This window comes from Malassezia japonica, chromosome 4 (genome assembly GCF_029542785.1).
Source record: "Malassezia japonica chromosome 4, complete sequence".
Classification (NCBI taxonomy): Eukaryota; Fungi; Basidiomycota; class Malasseziomycetes; order Malasseziales; family Malasseziaceae; genus Malassezia; species Malassezia japonica.
This window is the reverse complement of record NC_083373.1, coordinates 85,599-100,787: the sequence shown is the minus strand read 5'-3', so window position 1 is coordinate 100,787 and position 15,189 is coordinate 85,599. Positions and strand designations below refer to the sequence as shown.

The window sequence follows — 15,189 nt, the reverse complement described above, 5'->3', positions numbered from 1 at the left end:
CACCCTATTGTCTATGATCGCCCGGACTTCTTGCGTCCGGTGAGTAGGCGCAGTGTCCCCCGAGAAACAGGCTTGCCCTGCAGTGCCGCTGGTCGCTCGTCGCTTCCCGTATCGATCGGATGCGAGGTGGCGCCGTTCTCGCGGACCAATTTGGTAGCGTTCCGCTGCATCTTGGCGATTTCCTTGTCTGCCACAGGGAGTTCACGAGCACAGTTCAGGACGCTGTCCGGCATGAGCGGCGGCGACGCCACAAACACGAGGTGCCGCAGCGTCTCGGCCCTGCCCGGGCTCACGCGGGGGCTCAGAATGTCGCCGCGTGAGAGGCAAATGACCGATACGGCGGCACGTACGAGGTACGTGTGACCGTGCGAGAGGAACATGTCCCACACACGCAGCAGCGTCATCCACGGCAGTGTGCGCACAAAGATGGGCAGCAGCCAGCCTGGCAGGAACATGAGCGGCTCAATGCGCATATCCTGGAGCTTTTTGTGGACTGCGCCATCGGCCAGGCGCAGGAGCTCGTCGACGACGAGGTTGTCGATGTGCAGCTGCTCCATATTGCCGGTGTAGCAGCGGTCCATGCCGTACTGTGACACGAGCGCGTCGAGCATCCAGAACGTGTCTTCTACACGCATGTGCGTCAGGAGGAGGCCGACGACGAGGCACATGCCTTCCGTGTACCCCACGTCCGGGTTGTGGTAGGCGAAAGCGTGCAGAATGCGTCGGATATCTTCGCGCGACGAGCCGTCGAGGCCGTGGAAAGGCTTGCTTTGAGGGAAGCAGTGATCCAGGTCCCTCTGAATGAGCCGCGCAAAAGCATAGAGGTCCATGTTGGTGATCGACTCCTTGGACGTCTCGACGAGCTGCTCAAAGACGCCTGGGCGGCTCTTCATGTGCTTTTCCGCAAGGAGCATCCACACTCGCCCACGGAGCGCTGTCGGCACACCGAGCTCGACGAGCTGCCGCGCCTTTTTGAGCGTGCGCTGCGAACCTCCCCGGTCTGTCAGCAAAGTCGTCCAGCGCTGGAAGAGCTGTGCTTCGGACGACATGGGGCTCCCAGAGAGTTCCGTGGACCGCTTCGAGCGCGGCGAGCCAAACAGGCTACTGGTTGACTTGGACATCGGCAGACTGCGTGCGTCAAACTCCTCGCTCTGCTTCGGCGCGCGCTGGGCAAGCCGCTGCGGCGAGGTGCGCAGTGCTGTCCTGGACGGCGAATCGGTCCGTGCGCGGAGCGGCGAGCTTGACGCGCTCGACGCCCACGGCGCCTCACCGGAGCGCAAGCGCGAGGATGGCGCGCCTGCGCTGGGGATATCGATACTGGCCGTCTCAGAATCCGAGCGCAGGGGCCCGTCGAGCGGGCTCGAGAGGGCGCGGCCGTGGAACTCGGGTGTGTGGGCCAGCTGGAGATTCTCGAGTCCGGCCACTGGGATGCTCGCCTCGCTCGCCTGCAGCGACATCCCCGAGCTGACTGAGAGGTGCTGTGATGGTGTATTAGTTGAAAACGAGTCCATACTGTCTCCGTGAAGCAGACGGTTCTGTTCCAAGCTCTGCACTGGTGGAAGGATGTTGTCGATGGCACGCGCCGACCCCATTGAGCTGCCGCTCTCAAGGCTCACGTCGAACGAAGCCTCGCTGTCCGCCGGCACCTCGAGTGTGTTGGTAGGCGGCACAAACACGGCCGACTGGGCGACAGGGTCGAGGCGGATCTGCTTCGAGTACATCGACGGCCGGAAGTAGGCATCGTAAATCGAAAAGGTGGGGTCGCGCTTCTTGACCCAGTCCCCCCACATGTCGTCGTCTTCAGGATCTTCAGGATCTTGTTTTTTGGCTAGCAGACTCGCGCGGACCGACGTCGGGCGGTAGGTGCTCTTGGTGGGTGTACGCGACGTCGCCTCGACGCGTGTATCCTGCGAGATAGCCTGTGCGCTGGGTTCATCGATCTCGACAGGTGGCGCGAGCTCGGCGCTCGCCGGGGACGTGTCGCGCGTCTCGCTCGGCGGAAGCATCATGCCGCTGATGGTGTTTTGCGTGACATCCGGCCTAGCGTTGAAAGTCGCTGCGCGCGGCGTCTCTAAATCCTCCGGGTCGAAACGTGGCATGACGGGCGACTTCATCTCTGCCAAAAGGCTCTGGCGATGGTCGACGAGGATCGAGGCACGCTGCATAGGAAAGTTGATCAGCCTAGACTGTGGCGGGATCTCGAGCGATTGCAGGGGAAAGATGCGGCCCGATCCTCGTGCCGCTGCCTCACGGTCGATCTGCCCTGGCGTCGTAAAGGGCTGCACAGGCTCGATGTCAGCGCTTGCCACGAAACCCAATTGTCCATTGAAGGCCTGTGTTAGATGATGCACGTACCCAAATATAAGCGCCCTGTTCCGGAGTTCCCGAGGCGGATGCCATTTGGCACAATGCTGTGATGCGCTCTCCCTCTTTGCAGCCCAGCAATCCGCTAGCATCGCTTTCGCAATCGCGCTGCACGACGCACGTTCCGATCCCTCCATCTTCCATCGCAAAGCGCGTCCATTCGCGCTGCGAATAGTCGTCCATTGTGTGTGCCTGGACGTGACCAAAAAAGTATATACGCTGCTTCACGCCCAGTCACTACACAATAGGCACAGTTCGTACTGAGCACTCGTCGTCGTCCGTTCGTGGTGCTTCGCAGGATAAGGTTGGGGCCGACACGCGCTGTGCGACGCGTTTGTCACATGACGAGCACGTGGCAAAGTAACACCTACGTGCACGGGTGTTGGTGGGGGCGCTGCGTTGCTTGCGGCACGGCATGCGCGAGGGAAGCGGAGCGGCGGAGCGGCGGCCGTCGGCGGCCGCCTTGTCTCACGTCCTGGAAGGGTACGAAGCGCTCGATGTGATCGGAAGCGGCACGTTCGGCTTGATCCGCAAGGTCAAGCGCAAGTCGGACGGCGTCCTGTTTGCGCGCAAGGAGCTCAATTTTGAGCGCATGAACGAGCGCGACCGCAAGCACATTGTCTCCGAGGTAAACATTCTGCGCACACTGCAGCACGAGAATGTGGTGCGATACGAGGAGCGCTACGTCGATACAGAGAACGGGTACGTGCTCGTGCTAACGCAGCATCCTCTACATTGTCATGGAGCTTTGCGAAGGCGGCGACCTCGGCGCTATTATCAAGCGGTGCCGCCGCACACGCACACACCTTCCCGAGGACACGGTCTGGGCGTACTTTGCGCAGATGACGGCCGCGCTCGAAGCGTGTCACTACCGCGCACCGGCCAACACAGCGGTCGGCACGACGCGCGTGTCGGCCCATGCCATCCTGCATCGCGACCTGAAGCCGGAAAACGTCTTTTTGGACGTCGATCAGAACGTCAAGCTCGGCGACTTTGGGCTCAGCAAGCAAATCGCTGCCCAGACCTTTGCGAATACGTATGTCGGCACGCCGTACTACATGAGCCCCGAGCTGGCGTCTGGCCAGCAGTACGACATCAAGTCGGATATCTGGGCGCTTGGCTGTATCGTATACGAGCTGTGCGCGCTCTCTCCACCGTTTGATGCGAACAACCAGGCGGAGCTCACACGCAAGATCAAGCAGGGCATGGTCCCGTCGCTTCCCCGGCAGTACTCGCGCGACTTGCAGGACACGGTGAATGCCATGCTGCACCTCGACCACCGCCGCCGCCCGACCACGCGACAGCTCCTGCAGGTGCGGCACATCAAGTGGGCGTGCCGCACGCACGAGCTCGCCGCGCTCCACCGCAAGGTGCAGCTCGACAAGGAGCAGGTCGTGGCACAGACGCGCGCGCTCGAGGCCAAGGAAGACGAGCTCGCAGCGCGCGAGAAAGCCGTCGCCGAGTCCGAGGCGGCGCATAGCCAGGGCGACGTGCTGGGCGAGCGTGCCAAGCTGCTCGACGAGCGCCAGCTCGCCCTCGAGCAGCAGCACGTCGAGCTCGCGCAGCGCGAAGAGGCGTGCAAGGCCTTTCACGCAGAGCTCGTGCAGCAGTACGAGACGTGGTACAACGGCGAGCGTGTCCAGATGCACAGCGCGCTCGCCGAAAAAGACGCGCTCCTCGCGCAGCTCCAGGAGCAGCTCGCGGAGAAGGAACACGAGCAGCAGCGGCGCACGAGCGACTCGGTTGCGATGCCGGGCCGCCTGCCGACGCGGCACGCGCCGCGCATGCAGCGCCGCGTCTCGCGGGGCCGCGAAACGGACGAGGACCTGCGCACACGGATTGCAGGCGTGTCGTTCAGCACGCCCCGCAAGCAGGCCGCGGATCTCGTGGTGTCGGACGAGTGGGAGGACCAAGAGGCGGAGGAACCCGTGCCGATGCTGCCTGCGCTGGCACGCCTCAAGCGCCTCGAGCCCAAGGCCGACATTTCCGACTGCTCGATGAAAGACGCGTCGACCATCTGGCGCATCCCGGGCGCCGCAGAAGAGGCGTCCAACTCGCCCATTCCCCAGAAGCTCCTCGCGGCGCTCCACTCACCCGCGCCGCACAAGCTCGCGGCCGAGCCCGCGAAGCCGAAGCGCGTCTCGCTCCCGGAAGAGAGCGCAGAGGCGGAGGATGCCGCGGAGTCGCTGCCTGCGTCGCGCACTGTGCCGGACCTGCCGTGCTTGGCGCAGGACCCGCAGTGGCACCTGTGCAGCGAGGAGGAGAAGCCGTCGCCGTTCTTGAAACGCGTCTCGCGCGTGCCGCTCGACGTGCTGTCCAAGCCGGCGTACGACGACGACGCGCCGGATGCGCAACTCGTGCCGGGGCCCGCCAAGCTCGCAGCCGCGGCCCCATTTGCACACGACCAAGAGAACCAGCCGGTGATGCGCGCGCGCAAGTCGTTTGCCGAGCAGCGCAAGCGGCGCTCGTCGCTCCTTCGGCCGCCCGACGCGCGCGAGCCCCGGGTGCGCGAGGCGAGCCGTGTGCCGGTCCCGCGGCCCCATATCCCCCCGGCGAGCCCCATGGGACGTGTCGGTGCGCACGGGCGCCCCCAGACCTCGGCAAACCTCTCGCCCCGCGCGCCGCGCGCGCGCCTCGCCAAGGCCACGTAGCTCCGCCTTGTGTGGAGGTCTTATACCTTTTTCGTAACGATCATCATGTCTGGACTGTGTGGGGTGCTACGGGCGTCGCTGCGGAGCGGCGTGCGTGCTGTGCCCGCCCACCATGCTGGTGCGCGTACCTTGAGCAGTTGTGCGGTGCTGCGTACCGACTTCCCCTTTCAGAGCCCCGGCCCGCCACCGCTGCCGAAGGAGGACCAGCTCGAGTTTGAGCGTCTTTTGCGCGAGAACGAAAGTAGGTGCACTCGCTCACCCAGATAAGACGCCGTTTGTGGCCGAGGACGAAGAAGGAAACGCCGCAAACCTGCACCCCGACGCGATCAGGGGCCCCGGCGCCGAGTTCGAGGGCGACACGAACCCGCAGACAGGCGAGGTCGGCGGCCCCAAGTCAGATCCGCTCAAGTGGAAATCCGAGTGGGCGTACGGCGGGCGCGCCGTAGACTTTTAGCGCACCATAGCCCTGGGGCCTAGCGGCTCCGCCACGATCACGTGAGTGTACGCGTCCCGCCTCTTCTGTGTGGTCGCTCTGTTGGCCATGTCGACCCCCGTCGCGCCTCCGCCCGCGGACGCCGATCTGAGCAAGACGGCTGAGCCCAATACGCCTGGAGCTTCCGTTGGCCGCAAACGCAAGGCCAAGGGACCCGCGACGCCGATTCCCGCACCCCGCGAAAACAGCGAAAAAGACACTTCGGCGCACACCAACAAGCGCAAAAAGCCCCGGAGTCGCATGCAGCACGACACGAGCATGTCTGCGCTTGGGTTCGGCAGTGCCGACCTGAGCAGCCCGATGTGGCAGACGATCGTTGCATTCCGCGCGCCGCACGGCAAGGCATTTGACCGCGTGCTCGACGCTGGCTTCACGCTCGCGAGCGTGAAGCGCATGGTGTCGGACAAGTACCGCATTGCGAGCGGCGTGCCAATCCACCTTTCGTACGAAGCCGCAGACGGCACGCACATCGACTTGGACGACAGCGAGGACTTCCGCGCTTTCCAAGTGCACGCTGCGCGCGAGTCCATCATTACCGTGTTTATTGACGTGCCGGAGAGCCAAATGTTTACTGCTCCCGAGGCGCCTGCCGCATCGCCCGCCAAGGCGCGGGGCCGCCGTGGGCGTGGCGCGGCCCGCACCGACGAGGGAGACGAGACGACGAACGAGGCAGAGGCGACCGAAGTCTCACAGCTTGTCGATGTCCCCCAGCCCGAGGCCGAGGCGCAGTCTACTCCTGCGAAGCGCGGGCGCAAGCGCAAGGTAGACCAGCCGCCCGCACCCGCGTCCGCATCCGCACCCGAGGCGCAGCCGGAAGCGCCTGCGCCTACGCCTACGCCTGCGCCTGCGCCTGTGCCTGCGCCTGCGCCCGAGGCAGAAGACGACGAGGAGGAGGACGTTCCGCTGTCGTCGCAGGCGACCGCGCCGCCCTCTTCTCAGCCCGAAGGGGGCGAGAAGCAAAAGCGTTCGCGCCGCACCAAGGCCGAGATGGAGGCCTTCCGTGCGGAAAAAGCCGCGCAAAAGGCCGCCAAGGAGCAGGAGCGCGCCGATCGCACCACCGGCGAGGCCGACACGACACAGGCCGACGAGACGGTGATTGTGCACGAGCCGCGCAACGATGAGCACAGCGCGGCGGCCTCGGCGGCGGTGCAGGCCCTGGTGGAGCAAGGCATCGACGCGATGCACCTGCGCCTGTCCGAGCTCAAGGCCAAGAAGCAGCGCAAGAATGCCGTCGAGCGCGAGGAGCAAAAGATGCTGGTGAATATGGTCAAAGGCACGAGCGTGACCCCGAGCGAGGCCGACGTTTCTTCCCGTGAGTTGGCGCGGAATGCACAGAGAGCGGACGCTGACGCGGCTGAAAGGGATTTAGAGACTGCACCCGAGGCGGACGATTCGGCGAGCAGCACCGAGAGTCGCGACTACTTTTCGCAGCCCGAGTCGCATGCGAATTTGTCCAACTCCCAGATCCACGGCCCCTCCCCCCGCCCCGACACGAACCCGATGGAGAGCACGCCGCAGCGCGCGAGCCGCGCCCAGGCGGAATCTTCGCGGCGGACCATGTCGGGTGCCTTTACCAAACTCTCTGAGCTGCGTCCTTCGGCGCTGCGCCGCTCTTTTTCTAGGCAGGAAAGCCCCATGTTTTCTGCGAGTGCATCCGAGGCGAGCGCGGACGTAGGCCGCGAAACGCCGGCGACGGTGCCTGAAGCGTCCGAAGAGTCGGACTCGAGCGACGACTCGGACTCGGACTCTTCGGATGACGATGCGCCTGCGCCGTCGCAGCAGTCTGCCCTGCCTCCCTCGAAGCTGGCTGGTGCTAGTACCGAGGCCTCCGTCGCGGACGCGTCCAAGGCGAAAAAGAAGCGCAGCTTCTTCTCGGCGCTGAGCTGAGCCCGTTATTCTAGTCTACATCCCGTACTTTCTAATACTTTAGCAACCGGACCTTGTTCGCAGACACCTCGCCGGGCTCGGGGAGTGTGACTGGCGGCGTGAGCTCCGTGCGCCCGTGCCGCATCATGCCGACGTACGGCATGACGTTCCAGTGCACGCTGAACTCCATCGAGGTGATGTTTTGAAAGGTGCGCGAGACCTCGCGCAGACCGTACTTGTTCCTGAGATTCGGCACATGGACGCGCCCTTGGCGCTTGCTGCGCACGATCCGGTCCCAGAACACGACCTCGTTCTTGGGCTGCGTGAGCAAGGGTACGTACGCGGTTCGGCGAGGTGTACGAGCTGACGACGCTCAAAAAGACCTGCTTCGTATCCCACTTAAATAGCGGCGTGACGTCGATCGAGAGGTCCAGCGACGTCTCGACAAAGTCCTGCGTGCGGCGGTCGGCGTGCGACTGCGCCTTGCCGTAGACGCTGGGTGAGTCGCGCGACGTACATCTCGAGGTTTTTTACGTCAATCTTGCACTCGGGGTCAGGGAAGGAGAGGTTTGTCGCCGCGATCGCAAGCAACAGGATGCTCACGACGCTCGTCATGAACGCCGTCACGACGTTCAGGCGCTGCAGCAGGCTGAACATGGCGGATCGTGGTAATCAACGACACACACCTCCACAAAGAAAGCGCTATGGCTCTATCCGATCTATGCGTAGTTGTCGCTGGGGTTAGCGTGCGCATGGCCGTGTACCTACACAGGGAAGTAGTCCCAGCGGCCGTGGGGGATAGCGTTCTTCTGGATCTTGAGGATGTGCTGCGGCTTGGTCGAGGGGAAGCGCGGGGGCATGTTCGACGCCGAGTACACGTTCTTGGGCTCCGACTGCACCTGGTTCAGCACCTCGGTGAAGGCCGTAGGCGAGTGCAGGTCCTCGGGGCGGGTGAGCGCCGTCGAGGTCGACTCGCCGCTCTCGGGCGACGGCAGGCTGGGTGAGTTTACGGCGACGTACCTCTTCGTGCCGTCCTCGTTGGGCTCGGCGAGGAGGAGCTCGGTCAGGTAGTACTGCGTGATGACATCCGTCTGCGGAAACTTGCGGCGGTAGTCACGGTGGTAGTACATGTTCGCGGCGTTGTCTGGGGTAAGTCGTTTCGAACGTACCCGAAGCTGTTAAGTGTTAGCCACGTCCTCCCAAACAAAAATATTAAACAACGTACCCTTGGACGGCATCGCAGACGGCTTCTCGGGGCGAGACGCAGGCTGAGGGTAACGGTTCTGTATAATGAGCGCGGCACGCGACCTACCACCAGGGGGAGGGGGAGACCCGACGAGATTTCACTGCGTTAGCCATGCCACGTACGGGTTCAGCGACAGGATGTCACGAGCCTTGCGCCAGAACGGCGTCTGGCCCTCTTGGTAGTGGTACGTGTGCGGGGACTCGGGCACACGCTTAAGCAGCGTACGCGTCGCGCGGAAAGCAGACATCACGACGGAGGACGGCGGAACGGATTTGCAATCCGCCGCACCGGAGTGGCCTGTGCTGACTAAGCCCTCCCGCTGACGATACATCGGGAATTACATCGGGTCTACACACTACTTGGAATACTCGCCAAAGATGCGGCCGCACTCGGGCCACTGCGCCTCGGTGTTGCCGTGGGCGTGCTCGGAGCCGATCTTCATGCGCTCCACCCAGTAGCTCATCTCCGGACGGTTGTGCTCGCCCTTGGTGACAAGCGGCTTCCAGAACTGCGCGTGGGTGTCGGGGTCGGTCGTGCGCTCGAACCAGCGCGGCTTGTGCGCGGGCAGCTCGCCTGCCTCGCGCTTCCGGCGCGTCTCGCGCTGGAAGTTTTCGAGGTACACCTTGAGCTCGTCGGCCTTGTCGAACTTTCCGTGCTCGAACGCAGTCAGATCGGGGCGCAGACGGCAGTCGGTCGGCGGCAGCCACGGCCGCAGATCCTCGGGGCACGAGTTGAGCGTGATGGCAAACGGCGTCAGATTGAACGGCGACGCAAACTTTTCGCTGTTGCGCCACAGCAGGATCAGCTGGGTGTCTTGCTGGCTGCTCGACACGGGGTCCGCGTTGCCGACCTTGCTGTCGGGGTTCAGGCTGCTCGAGCCGCTGTCGACGCGGCGCGCCACGAGCTGGCTGTTCCAACGGCCGGCAATATCCCACACGACCTTGCCGGAAGCATCGGTGACCTTGCCGCGGATCTCGCGCGAGTCTGCACCGCGCCAGCCACGGGGCATAAAGGTCAAAGTGCACTTGTCGCCCGTGACGTGGTTCACCACGGTCATGTCGCCGTAGTGGTCAATGGTCGGCGAGCCGACGATGAAGCCACCGACCGAAGTCGTGACCTTGTTCCACGAGTAGTGCTCCATGAGCAGGTTTTCGTCGTTCGGCGCGTGCTTGAGCGCGTTGCGCTTGGACTGCGGCACCCAGTCAGGCTTCACCTTCATCTGCACGTGGGCGACACCGGTCGGGCGGATCTCAAAGGTGCGGCCCATAAACTTGGACTTGGCATCGACACAGCCCATGTACTCCCACGTCGGCGACTCGGCATAGCACGCGGAAATGGGGGGGTGGTGGCTCACCTGCTCGCTCACGTAGCGGTAGTGCAAGTCGGGGCGCGCGTACTCAAACGTCTCGCCAAGCATCGGGTTGAACGGCTTTGCAATACGGCCGATCGTCGAGCTGTAGTTCGACGCGGCAAAGGCGGCGACGTACGCAATGCGGCGCGTCGAGTCAGACTGCAGCGCAGCAGCATCGAGGCACTCGGAGAACTCCATGTCCTCGGCCATGCGCTGGAGCATCGACGTCGGCTCGTTGAATGCGACAGGGAACGAAATCTTGGTAAGATCCTTGCCGATGTTGTTCTTCAGAATCGACCACAAGGACATCGAGGGGCGGTTGTCCTTGCTGATCGGGAGCGTCTCGCGCAGGTGCTCGTACGGAGCAAAGCCGGGCTCGTCCATGGGGTAGTTGGACGTGTCCTGCTCCTGCTCGGCGTCTTGCGACGCGCCCTGCTGGGACTGGGCCTGCTCACCCTGCTGGCTCTGCTGGCTCTGCTCACCCTGCTGGCCCTGCTGGCCCTGTTCACCCTGCTGACCCGGCTGGTCTTGCGGCTGCTCGGACTTGTCCTTGCCCATCTTGCGCTTGATCGCTTCGCCAATGCCGGCGCCTGCTCCCGCACCCGCACCCGCACCGCCGATCGCGCCCGCAGCCGCCTTGACCTTTTCGCGCATCGAAGGACGGCGCTCGTCCTGCGCGACCTTGTCAGTGAGCTCCTCTGGCTCCTGCGTTTGCGGCGCGTCAGTCTGCTGCGACTGTGCGTCGGTCTGCTGCGACTGTGCGTCGGTCTGCTGCGGCTGTGCGCCGGTCTGCTGCTGCGACGTGCTGTTAATCGAGTTCTGGCGCTCCGACAGCGGTGCCTCGACGTAGAGGTTCGGCAGGTTGCCCGACTCGACCGCGTCGTAGAACTCGTCGTCGACGTCGTCAAAGCTCGACTCGCGCGATGGCTTCTGGAAGAACGACGTCGCGGCCGTGCCGACTGCGCCGACCGCTGCGGCCGCACCGCCGACTGCGGCCGTGATGCCCGACGAGAGGTTCTCGCCGCCGGCCTTGACCGTGTCGGCCATCTGGTCGTTCTGCACGCGCTTGAGCTCCTTGCGTTGCGAGCTAATCACCGACACGGCATCGTGCAGGTTGCCCTCGAGCTCGCTGTGCTGCTTACCGAGGTGAGTCATCTGCTCCTCCCAGAGCTTGCGCGTGGCAATTTCGCGCTCGAGCTGATCCTTGAGATAGCTCTCGCGGTCCTGGACCATGGCATTGTACTCCTGCCAGAGGCGGAAGCGGTCCTTGACCGAGGCACGCAGCGCGTCGATAATCTCGTTGTGTCCCGTGTTCTGGCCGCCGAGCGACAGCTGCGACACGGGCTTGGCGAGCCCCTCGGGAGTGTTGACCGGGGGCGCGACGTACGTGCCTGCGGTCGACTGCGCGAGCTGGTCGAGGAGCTGGAACGAGACGTCAAAGTGCATGTTGAGCATGTTGTTGACCACGGCAAACTCTTTGCCGTGCGGAATACCTTGGTCGCCGTCGAGCGACGCCACCTCGGAGTGGTCGTCGCGGATGTCAAACGTATCGTCGAGCGTGCCCACCTCTGAGCCAGCAATGCTCGGGCGGTGCGACGAGAGCGGCGACGTGGCCGACGGCGGCTGCTGTGGCGGCGGCGCGAGGCTGGGCGCCTGCGTAGCAATCGGCGCGAGGACCGGGCGCGGCGCTGCGAGGCCGCCGGCCGGGCTGCGCGTGCGCTCGACCGGGTCCTTAACGTCGGCCTCCTCTGCCGAGCGCTTCGCCTTTTCGAGCATCTGAATCCAGCGCACAGACTCTGCCGAGTCGCTGCCCCGCAGGTACAGCTTGTTCATGCCCTTGCCCATGCGGCTCACGATCTCGAAGCGGTTCCTCTCGCGGTGGTCGGTAATGATCTTGGCGTAGCGCAGGTAGATCGAGCCACGCGCGTGGCGTCCCTCGTCGTCCGGGCTCTGGTAGTAGGACAGGATGCCGTCGCTGAGCACGAACCAGCGCATCTTGTACCCGCCGACCATGTTGGTCCACTTGCCGAGGAAGCCGCGGTAGGTCGGCGACTGCCTCGCGGCGATCGACTCGTCGACCTCTGCATTCGTCAGCTGGCGCAGTAGCGCGTGGATGCTGGCATCCGGCGCAACGCTGTCGGCTGTGCGCCCGTTCATATCCTTCACAAACGGATCCGCACCGTGGCGGACGCAGGCGGTGATAAGCTGCGTCGCCTTGGCACGCACGGCGGCGTGCAGCACGTCGTCACCCGACGTGCGGCTCGCCGACGCAAGGTCCACCGCATTCACACGCGGCAGCTGCACGAGCGCGAGGAGCTTGTTGTGCGCCGCGCCGTCGAGCGTGCCTTGGGCCACTTCCTGCTCAAAGTCTTCGAGCGCGTCGGTGATGCGCCCACGGAGCTCCATGCGCGCGGCTGGGTCAGTCGTGCTACGTACACTGGAGGAGCTGCGTCATGTCCGGCGAGGATACAAGCTGCTGCGGCGTCTTGTTGTCCGCATTCACCAGCGCGTCGTTGATCGTCGGAAGCGACAGGAGGAGCGCCGTGGCATCCAGGCGGTCGCTGTCAACCGCGAGATGCAGCGGCGTGTTGCGTGTATCACTCGTCTGCATGTTCGGATCGATACCGGACTGCTTGATCACATAGTCAATCGTCGGCGGCTCCGCACACAGCACGGCGAGGTGCAACGGCGACTCGATCTGCGGCCGGGGCTGCGACACGTCCAGGCCTTGTAACACCGAGTCGATCGTCGCACGATCGCCGGTGCGAAGCGCATCGAGCAAGCGCAGACTCGCAAGGGGCGCTTGCACTGCGTCAGCTACACGACCTACATCCAGCACTCATCGTCAACGGCAACGAACCCCCGGGGCACCCCGCGCCCAGGGTGTTAGTCACGTGCTACATAATGGTACAGGCTACCGGTTCGGTGCGCCGCGCACAGGCAGGCCCGACGCCGGGCGCGCGCCGCGTGTCGTGCTTGCGCCGGGGTGGCGCGCCGACGCGACCGTCGCGCTGGCCGTGCCGGCCGGTGCGCGCGAGGTCGCGGCGCGCGTAGGCGCCGTGCGGCCTGGATCCGGCGCCGCGCGTCCGCGTGTGCTGCGCGGCACGCCGCGTGTCGGCCGCTGTGATGTGCGCATCGACTGCTTGGCGGGCGGGCGGGCTCGTGCCTCTTCTCTCCGCTGCGCCTCGCGCTGCTCGGCGGCGTAGTCGGCGGCGTCCTGCGTAAGCGGCAATGCGTACCTTGGTCGCGCCGTGCCACGTCGGCTCGGCGAGCAGCGTGCGCCGCGCCTGTGCGTTCTTCAGTAGGTCGACGTAGGCGTCGAGCAGCTGATCGGTCTCGCGGATCTTTTTCGCAAAGGTCTGGGTAAGCCAAGGCACCTACCTCGACCTGGTCGACGCCGCCTGAGAGCGCCGCCTCGTACGACTCAAATACCGCGTTGAGCTGCTGGAGCTGCTGCAGCTGGCGCTGCACCTGCTCGGCACTCTCGGTCTCTTCGCCGTTGCGCGCCTCGCGTGGCGCGGGCGTGTTGCGCAGGACCTGGAACAGCGAATCGTCCGCCTTGTGGAAGCTCGTCGTCTCGGTCGCGTCGCCCAACGTCGAGTCAAAGCCGTCGTCCAGCGCGCGCCGGGGCGTGCGCACCGCGTCGTCGTCCATGGCGGGTCGCGCGGCGCGCGGTGCGGTCACGTGACATATTAGCTCCCTCGCCATGACGCTCGGGTGGGTGGGGGTGCTGCTGGTGCGCGGCGCGCTCGGCGCGAGTGCGCTACTTGCGCTACCCTGGCTCCTGGGCGAGGTCAACTATGTGTCGCTCGAGCCCGGAACTAGTGCCGGGGACTCGTTCGCCCTACCCCGCGTGGCCCATGCGCGTGCGCGGTCCGAAGGGCGCGCCCAGGAATACGTGCTCGCCGTGCGGCGCCAGCTCAACATTTCGTCGGCCATGTTTTGTGTGGCGTTCGAGGAGAGTGTGATGCTCTTTGCGCTCGTGCTGCTAGAGCACGCTTATGGAAATACGCCGTGGATTGCGGCCAACTGGCGCCTGTCGCTCCCCGCGGTGCTCGCGCTGATCGTGCTGGGCCTACGTACGTACATGTTCTTACACAGCGCTTGGCGCATGCTTTCTTCTTTGCTTTCGGCACGGGAGCAGGTCCGCGTGGCTCACGACGCGCAGTGCCGCGACCTCGGCGCTGTTCGTCGGCTGGTGCTGGGCGTTTCTGCGCGTGCCGCTTCCCTCGACGGTCGTCCCGTCGACGGCCGGCGTGCTGGGCTCGGTGCTCGCGCGCACCGGCGTGATTGGCATCACGCTCATTGCCGTGCTTTCCGGCAGCGCCGCGGCCGGCGCCATCTGCGACTCGTACGAGCTGATTACCATCCGCCAGCGCCGGCGCTGGCGCGAGTGCGACGTGGCGTCCGCTCAAGCGTCGTTCGACCGCGCGTGTAGCGACCTGCATCAGAGCCAGGCGACCGCCGCGCAACTCGCTGACGAGCTCGCACAAGGCGCGCCGCGGAGCGCGTGGCGCTTCTGGTCGCGCTCGGCCAAGGACCGCGAGCTGGCTGCGCTCCAGACCGAGATCATCGGCCTCGAGGCGATGGCGACGACAATGCGCAGCGATCTTGAGATGCTACAGGCACACGAGCGGCGCGCGCGCTACCAGCGCACGGCGCTCGGCAAGCTCGTGCTCGTCTCGGGCCACGTCTTTTCCGTGTACTGTGTCTTTCGCGTGGCGCAGTGCATGCTCAATCTGGTGTTCTTTGGCTACCGCGGCACGTCGCCCGACTTTGTCTCGACGTGTCTCGCGCACGCGATGCGCATGCTCGGCGTCGACATTGACGTCGCGCTGTGGGCCCCCCGCATCGGCTTTTTGTTTGTCGGCGCGCTGATTGTGATGCGCATGCGCGTCCTTCTCGGCACCCTCTCTGCACTTATCCGCTCCGTGTCGACAGGCATCAGCGCGCAGCTGCTGGTCCTCTTCACGGCGCAGGTCCTATGTATCTATACACTCGCCGCGCTCATCCAGCTGCACGCGAGCGTCGGCAACGCGCGGGCACACCCCAGCGCGCTCCTCGCCTCCCTCCCCGAGTTCCAGCGGGTATTTGGCGCGCTCTTTGACGGCGTCTTTCTCCTCGCCGCGCTCCTCACCGGCGCCTATAGATGGTTCGCCTGGCAGGCGGACCTCGCTTCATAGCACGTGGCCCGGCCGGTCGCATCCGGCCGGCACGT

At 64.9% G+C, this 15,189-nt stretch overlaps 6 protein-coding genes across 6 annotated transcripts; 3 read left to right on the top strand and 3 right to left on the bottom strand.

Moving 5' to 3' along the window:
• Positions 1-11: 11 nt before the first annotated feature.
• On the bottom strand, positions 12-2,547 carry MJAP1_002414 (uncharacterized protein; the record flags this gene model as incomplete). Its single annotated transcript, XM_060266351.1, has 2 exons — positions 12-2,333; positions 2,356-2,547. The coding sequence occupies 2 exons, from the start codon at positions 2,545-2,547 to the stop codon at positions 12-14; spliced, it is 2,514 nt and encodes an 837-aa protein (XP_060122334.1).
• Positions 2,548-2,779: 232 nt separating this feature from the next.
• MJAP1_002413 (uncharacterized protein) lies at positions 2,780-5,469 on the top strand (the record flags this gene model as incomplete). The annotated part of the gene is made up of 4 exons (XM_060266350.1): positions 2,780-3,066; positions 3,089-5,011; positions 5,153-5,256; positions 5,279-5,469. 4 exons carry the CDS (start codon positions 2,780-2,782, stop codon positions 5,467-5,469), a joined length of 2,505 nt encoding a protein of 834 aa, XP_060122333.1.
• An 87-nt stretch (positions 5,470-5,556) lies between these two features.
• On the top strand, positions 5,557-7,395 carry MJAP1_002412 (uncharacterized protein; the record flags this gene model as incomplete). The annotated part of the gene is made up of 1 exon (XM_060266349.1): positions 5,557-7,395. One exon carries the CDS (start codon positions 5,557-5,559, stop codon positions 7,393-7,395), a length of 1,839 nt encoding a protein of 612 aa, XP_060122332.1.
• Positions 7,396-7,426: 31 nt separating this feature from the next.
• MJAP1_002411 (uncharacterized protein) lies at positions 7,427-8,867 on the bottom strand (the record flags this gene model as incomplete). Its single annotated transcript, XM_060266348.1, has 8 exons — positions 7,427-7,693; positions 7,716-7,869; positions 7,892-8,023; positions 8,143-8,370; positions 8,395-8,518; positions 8,600-8,657; positions 8,687-8,720; positions 8,743-8,867. The coding sequence occupies 8 exons, from the start codon at positions 8,865-8,867 to the stop codon at positions 7,427-7,429; spliced, it is 1,122 nt and encodes a 373-aa protein (XP_060122331.1).
• Positions 8,868-8,975: 108 nt separating this feature from the next.
• On the bottom strand, positions 8,976-13,625 carry MJAP1_002410 (uncharacterized protein; the record flags this gene model as incomplete). Its single annotated transcript, XM_060266347.1, has 5 exons — positions 8,976-12,385; positions 12,408-12,760; positions 12,890-13,188; positions 13,211-13,330; positions 13,353-13,625. The coding sequence occupies 5 exons, from the start codon at positions 13,623-13,625 to the stop codon at positions 8,976-8,978; spliced, it is 4,455 nt and encodes a 1,484-aa protein (XP_060122330.1).
• Positions 13,626-13,677: 52 nt separating this feature from the next.
• MJAP1_002409 (uncharacterized protein) lies at positions 13,678-15,154 on the top strand (the record flags this gene model as incomplete). The annotated part of the gene is made up of 2 exons (XM_060266346.1): positions 13,678-14,050; positions 14,073-15,154. 2 exons carry the CDS (start codon positions 13,678-13,680, stop codon positions 15,152-15,154), a joined length of 1,455 nt encoding a protein of 484 aa, XP_060122329.1.
• Between the last annotated feature and the right edge of the window lie 35 nt (positions 15,155-15,189).